The sequence below is a fragment of the Heloderma suspectum genome, chromosome 4 (assembly GCF_057233095.1).
Source record: "Heloderma suspectum isolate Gila_16-S chromosome 4, 16-S_ref, whole genome shotgun sequence".
Lineage (NCBI taxonomy): Eukaryota > Metazoa > Chordata > Lepidosauria > Squamata > Helodermatidae > Heloderma > Heloderma suspectum.
The window spans coordinates 48,470,398-48,477,243 of NC_139461.1; the positions used below are offsets into that span (position 1 = coordinate 48,470,398).

Genomic DNA, 6,846 nt, shown 5'->3' on the forward strand with positions numbered 1-6,846 from the left:
ATGTCAGAAAAGGTTTTGAGTGATGGGAGTTATTTAGTATTGATGCCTCTTGTTAGAAAGGCAGTTAGCAAAGAAAAGCAAAAGGAAGAACAGAATGAGCATTTACCAGTCCCACATGCACACAAGGCTAAAAAGGAGACCACACCCTTCTTTGGTGACATAAAGGTAAAAGCTTTACTCACAATATAATCTTGCAGGTACAGCTTCAAAGAACAGTTTGTTCAGTACATTTGTGTTCTATAACACAGCAGAAGAGAGAGAGCAAGCACAGCTGCTCCCAGCAATGAAGGAGGTCAGAGAGAGGGGGCGAGGGGGGAAGGAAGAGGGGGAGCAAAAGGAAGAAATCACAAGAAACCACACTGTAGGCAACAGAGATCCTAAGGCTTGTTGTTCAGTCATTCAGTCGTGTCCGACTCTTCGTGACCCCATGGACCATAGCACGCCATCCTAAGGCTAGCTGTGGTCAAAACTCCCATGAACTAACTAACTGCAACACTGCCCCCTTCCAGTAACTTGCAATGAGTTTGCAAGATTCCCAACATGCAGAACACCCGTTTCCATATCCACAGAGGATAGGCTAGGAAGGAACAAATTTAACTTGATAAAAATATACTTAAATTAAAGATAAGTAACATATTACAAGAGTGACGGAGGAATAGTGCAACCCGCCTATAGTGTTGACAATTAGAAATGGAGAGTGATGCCCATTTTCTCTGCCATTTTAGCCTATTAGCAGCAAGCAGAGGAAATCGGCGGACTGCAAATGTGGTGGCCCATGGATTTGCCAACCTTTTTATTCTTGACAAGAAGACTCTGAATGAAATCTTGGTGCACTACCCTGAATCTGAAAAGCTCTTGAGGAAGAAGGGAAAGTATGTCCTTCCACAGAATTATGGAACATTTTCGTAGATACAGAACTGGTGTGTGTTTGTACACACATTGAAAATTATTTGCTTCTCAGGCATATGCTTATTACTCGACATAGTAAATTGTCAGAGTAATGTTGGAGGAGGGATGACTCAAGGCTAACATGCCAGAAAATACAGTTCTAAATAAAAGTAATCAGACTTGTTATTGTATGCCATTATTACAGTTATCTATTATTTATTGAATCTTTATTGATCCATCTTAAGCAATGTAACATCATGACCTGGATGGTAATGGAAGAAAATCTCACTACTGACATATAAAGGAAGATGCTTTTCAAAACACCGTTTTACAAAAAGGGGAGATTACATTGCTATTGGCAGATTCTTCAACTCTTAGGACTTTTACTGGACTATTTAGAATATGTTAAGACTTCATCTTTCAGAAGTTAAAATACTGGGATGGTTTTCAACCTCCAATGAGAAGTACACATATCGTCTAGAAATAATAATTAAAAAAATCAATCCCTTCTAATCCATCTTTAGTGGAGACCAAGGGCAGCTAGTCAGTGGCTACTTATCATGATGGCTATATGCAACTTCCATCTTCAAAGGTTATGTGCCTCTGAGTACTAGCTGCAGGGAAGAAACAATGGGAAAGGGCAGTTGCTGTCATGCTTGTTTGTGGGCTACCCAGAACAATTTGATTGGCCACTGTGGGAATTCAGATGCTGGACTAGATGGACCTTTGGTCTGATCTAGCCAGGCTTTTCTTAGTTCTTACTATCTTATGGCTACTTCTGGCAGCCAAGACAACCACTCTGATCTAGTTCTGCACTTGCCCAGAAGTCAATTACAGGTTAGGACCCTATCCACAGCCATTCTGGAGTCTGGATTTTTTTTGCAGGGCCAGGGGATGTCTTTATGGCAGCCAAGAAATCAATTCAGTTTTTCCATATTATTTTTGGAGTGGCTTCAGCAGTGCCCGTTAATCCCTAATGCGCATCCAAGGGATCACCAGAGTTTTTGCTGGTCATTGGCTATGCAACATGACATGGGATGACTGCTGGTTAGAACAGAAAACAAAAAATGTCCCGCTGGATGTGCACAGATCTGCGTTTTGGAGGCATTGCAGCTCTAGTGCAAATCAGCAATAAAGAAGCAAGGAAGGCAAAAGTATGTTGTTCCTAATGGAACTTAAATTAGTGCAAGTCTTGAGCCTCCAATAAAATTTGCTAGACAAGCTGTGTATATTTTCACTCGCTGGATGGGAAAGTAGGATCAGAAAGATTAATAGAGAATGGAAGAAGTACCAGGAGGAGGCATGGCTGTTTTGGGAGTTTTTAACAGTATTTCACATGCTCTTTTCCTTTTCCTACAATCTAGAGCGCTTATGAAGAAGACAGGCAAGTCTGTCAGACCACCACAACCTGCAAAATGCTTGTCCCTGCTCACACGGAAAATAGAACCACCCAAGATGTTCAAAGCATTGTTTGGTGGACAAGACGGTGGATTGGCTGCGGTTATCAAGCTGATGAGAGAGAGAGACGCCCAGGTACTCACACATTCAGGAAGTTCAAAGGGCAGTCTGGAATGCAGAAAAGATCACAATAAGCAGGGAGAAGAACAACTCATGGGTGGGTCAAATTGAAGGAACAACCAACAGTAAGGAATCTAACTCCTGTAAGTCTCCGACAATATATTTGTTAAATTACTGAGAGTTTGCTTTTTGCTGTATTAAGAGTTTTAAAATATGAGGCTCACCTAAGTGGTATTCTTTGGCATGGCATGTCTTTCTGATGCCATGGGGTTATACACTCTTTCAACCATACCCATGCACCTAAGAATACTTGAGCACAAGCACTTCCAATGGTTTTATAGGCACAGGTAAATGTGCAAATGGATATGCTGAGGCCAGTCTTAAAAAGGGAGAGAAATTAAATATCCATTCTAATGAAAATAACAAAGATGATATGTTTCATTTCATGCCCATTTATTTATTTTTTTATTTGTATACCCCCCAGTAGCCAAAGCTCTCTAGGTGGTTCACAACAATTGACCAGATAATATACAGCATAACATCTGTAATGTACAACACTTAAAAACAATTTAAACAGCTAAGAACAATTTCAATAAAACACTAGACCTGTTCAAACAGCTGGCATAAATGCGCCATCATATGCCATTAAATGCCTGGAAATAGACGATAGTCTTAACTAGTGCCATGCTGAAAACTTTGATTCTTCCATTTTCAGCATTTCTCGTGGGGGGGGGGGCGCAGAAACTCTGGTGAAAGAGGCTGAGAGAGATGAGAATTTCATAGGGATGTTAGAGAATTCCACCACGGATCCCAGGGGGGCCGAATTCCAGTGAATTCGGCCCCCCGGAATCCGTGGCGGAACGGAGCAACCCGCCCCACCACCCTGTGAAAGCCCCGTGAAACGGAGCCTACCTGGCTGCGGCTCCAGCTGCAGCTGCGGCTCTGCCGGCGGCTCCAGCGGCGGCTGTGGCCTGAGTAGGGGACACCATTTGCATCCCTATGGTAGCCCGTGATAGGCTACATAAATATTTACATAGCCTATCACGGCTAAAGCAGGGACGCAAATGGCATCCCCTACACCATTTGCGTTCCTGTTTTCTCCATGATAGGCTACGTAAATATTTACGTAGCCTATGATGGCTAAAGCGGGAACGCAAATGGCATGGGGACGCCATTTGCATTCCCATTTTCTCCATGATAGGGAATGTAAATATTTACGTAGCCTATCACGGAGAAAACGGGAACACAAATGGCATAGGGGACGCCATTTGCATTCCCGCTTTAGCCATCATAGGGTACGTAAATATTTATGTAGCCTATCACGGGCTACCATAGGGATGCAAATGGCGTCCCCTACTCAAGATGCCATTTGCGTCCGCAGCAGCCCGGCAGCGGCTGGAGGCCCCGCTGCGGGTTGGCCCGGCCGGCAGCTCCATGGCCTGGCCACAGAAGGGAGCCAGCCAGGCAGGATTCTGGGGGGGGAGGAACGGATCGCCTCCCCCCCGTTGAGGATTTTGGGAGGAGGGACGGAGCGCCTCCCCCCCACCGCGTAAATATTTATGTAGGCTAGAATGGCAAAAAATAGGGAACGCAAATGGCGGCTGCCGTGGCCACCACCATTTGCGTACGTTGGGGTTTTGGGAGGGGGGGTTAGCCATGATAGGCTATGTAAATTCGTACATAGCCTATCACAGCTGCAAGGTCGGCAATGGCGGCTGCAGCAGCCCGGCCACGGCCGGCCAGGAGACCAGCCACTGCTGCTGAATCCGCCGCCGAATCCACCGCATCCGCCTCAGGTAAGTTCCATCCCGGGGGATTCCACTGGGGTGCAGGAGGCCATTCCGCCATGGATTCCAGGGGGCCAGATTCTTTAGAACTCATGGAATCTGTGGCAGAATTCTCTGCCATCCCTAATCGTGTGATGGAAGGAAGGGAAGGACAAGGGAGGAGCATTTGGCTCTGACATTTGTTGCCAGCTTCATAAACTAATGGGGCTTTTGCCATCATTTGTGTAGTTATTTTTTATCATGTATATCCCACCTTTAAAAATAAAAAATCCCAAAATAAAATTAAAGGTAAAAATTAAAAAAAAAGTTTACAAAAGAAAAGAACAAAACAATAACAATGTCAGGGATGAGTTCAAGCGCCTTGAGATGTCTGACAGCTCCAATTCTGAATCAGAGTTGGAACAGCTAGATCAGAGCCTGGGGGAGGGATCCTCCCTAGTGAGCCAAATTGTTGGGAGATATTCCTCCAAAGGCTTTCACAAACAGATGGCCCAGGCTGAGTCCCTGCCCCCTCCCTCCATCGTAAGAACTCAAGTTTCGGAGGAGGAGGAGGAGGAGGAGGAGGAGGAGGAGGAGGAGGAAGAGGGCGTGACTTGAGAGACGCTAGAGCACGTCGCAAAGCAAAGCAGGAAAAGTTAGGGGCAGGGCTCAGATGCTCTGCCAGAATAGCCACTCTTGGAAGCCAACGTAGGAAAGAGCCACCCTAAGGGAGGGACATCACTGCAAAGCAAGTCTGTCCGTGAGGTTCACACCCAAACTGTCAGCAACTTCACTACCCTCCAGTTCATCTCCTCTAATCAGAGATTGCAGATTAGTTGTTTAAAGGCTTGAAGCAGTCTGAGAGGTTCCTGGAATCTGCATTTGTAGAGAGGCTAGTCTCTAGCAAAATAAAGTAGTATTAGCCTGAAGCTTTGTCTCCTTGTAGTATCGATTGTGAAGGGGAAGGATGATCCATTTCTGACAAACAAAATCCACCATCTCAGTTAAAACAGTAGCATTTAAAATACATCAAAATAAAACATAAAAGTGAGCATAAAATTACTCACAAAATGGCATTTGCAGGCTTAAAAGGTTTTTAGAGCCTATCTAAGAAGGGACAGGACTTGGCAGAGCTCCCTTGGTAGGGCATTCCCAGTAGGTATATTTAGGATTGCAGTTATGTAATTGTTTGCAATTGATATGGAGATGACCCCTGGCTCAGATGGCTTTCAAAGTGCAAGTCATCCTATGGTGACCTTCCTCTTCCAATTTACACAGGATGGCCTTGTGAAAGCACTGGGAAACTAACCATTTTCAGGATGTGGTCATGCCTGATCTTATCACACTGGCAGCATTTTTAGGGGGAAATTCACCTCTGCGCAGTTCTGAGGTTGTTTATGCAGCATCTCAGTAGAATTTGTGACGGACTTCACATGCAGCTTCAAGCCACATTGAAATGAATGTGGGTTGCTGATTAGCTGTGCTTGGTGGATTGCATTCATCTTTCCTTATGGACAGAGTGAGCTGTGCGGTCTTGATTCCCCAACCGACATATGCATTTAATCATATTTAATTGCTTTTTTTTTTCAGGAGGAAAAAGAAAAGGAAGAACGAGAAAAGGCAGAAAAAGAAAAAAGGAAACGAGACGTTAATATTTAACCATTTTTATTTCAGGAACAAAAAGAAAGAGAAGAACAAGAAAGGCAAGCCAAGGACGAACAAGCAAGGAAAGAGAAAGAAGAACAAGAAAAGGCAGAAAAAGCAAAAAAGCTAAAAGCAAAAGCAAAGCTTCAACCCAAAATGACAGAAAACCCCCCAGCTCAGGGTCCCAAGGCCCAAGCACCACTTACACAAGTTGAGCCACCTGCAACTAAAGAGGAGACAGTTGCCAACAGACCACCATCTCCTCCTCCTCCTCCATCAACTTTGCTCAGAGGAATCACTAACCAGTCCCTTATCATTACCATGACTCCTTCCGACACACCTGGAGAAGGAGAAATTCTTACAGTTGAAGTCAAAGAGAAGAAACACATATAACTGGTGGATCTTCTTGATGTGCGTTATATCCAAGACTGTGCATATCTGGTGCCCATATCGGCGTTCTAAGAATCCGAGACTTCTTCTTTGAAAATGTGGCCCTTTTCAGATAATCTTTGCATACTCAGTGGACACATGTGGAGGGATAGGCATTGCAGCAGGTTTCAGCCCAACCTAAATGCATTCACCATAAGGTCTGAAAAGAGCTTTGTGAGTACAACTGTGCTCAGAGGGTGGGTCCAGACAGAGGGCTCTCTTTCCTTAACTGATTTTCTGGGGTAAGGAAAAAGACAGAAGAAGCGGTGGGAAAAGAAGAAGCGGTAGGGAAGGGCTACGACTAGGGATGCTGGAGAAATCCACAATGGAACCAAATAAGTTTGGGTTTTTATGAATCCGACCCGCAAATTTCACAGCAGGCCAGCTTTTCCCGTCAGGTGGATTCTGCAGACTGTTTTTTCTAACTTTCCCAAATTTTGCACAAATTTCATCATAGAAAAATACACAAAATAAAACCCCCTGGCCAAAAATGTGCATTTTCCCCATTGGCTAAAGCGTGAAGATGGCATTTCGGGGGGAATTTGCGCATTTTGGCATGTGCAAATTTGCACACATTTGGAAACAGAAAAAAAATCCAATT

General features: G+C 44.4%; 1 protein-coding gene across 1 annotated transcript in view; it reads left to right on the plus strand.

The window, feature by feature from the left end:
- Nucleotides 1–6,209, plus strand: part of CNGB3 (cyclic nucleotide gated channel subunit beta 3) — a 109,304-nt gene extending 103,095 nt beyond the window's left edge. The window contains exons 17-19 of the mRNA XM_084851453.1: nt 726–872; nt 2,253–2,421; nt 5,847–6,209. Coding sequence (XP_084707579.1) covers nt 726–872; nt 2,253–2,421; nt 5,847–6,209 — 679 coding nt within the window. The remainder of the gene's footprint in view (nt 1–725; nt 873–2,252; nt 2,422–5,846) is intronic.
- Nucleotides 6,210–6,846: the final 637 nt, after the last annotated feature.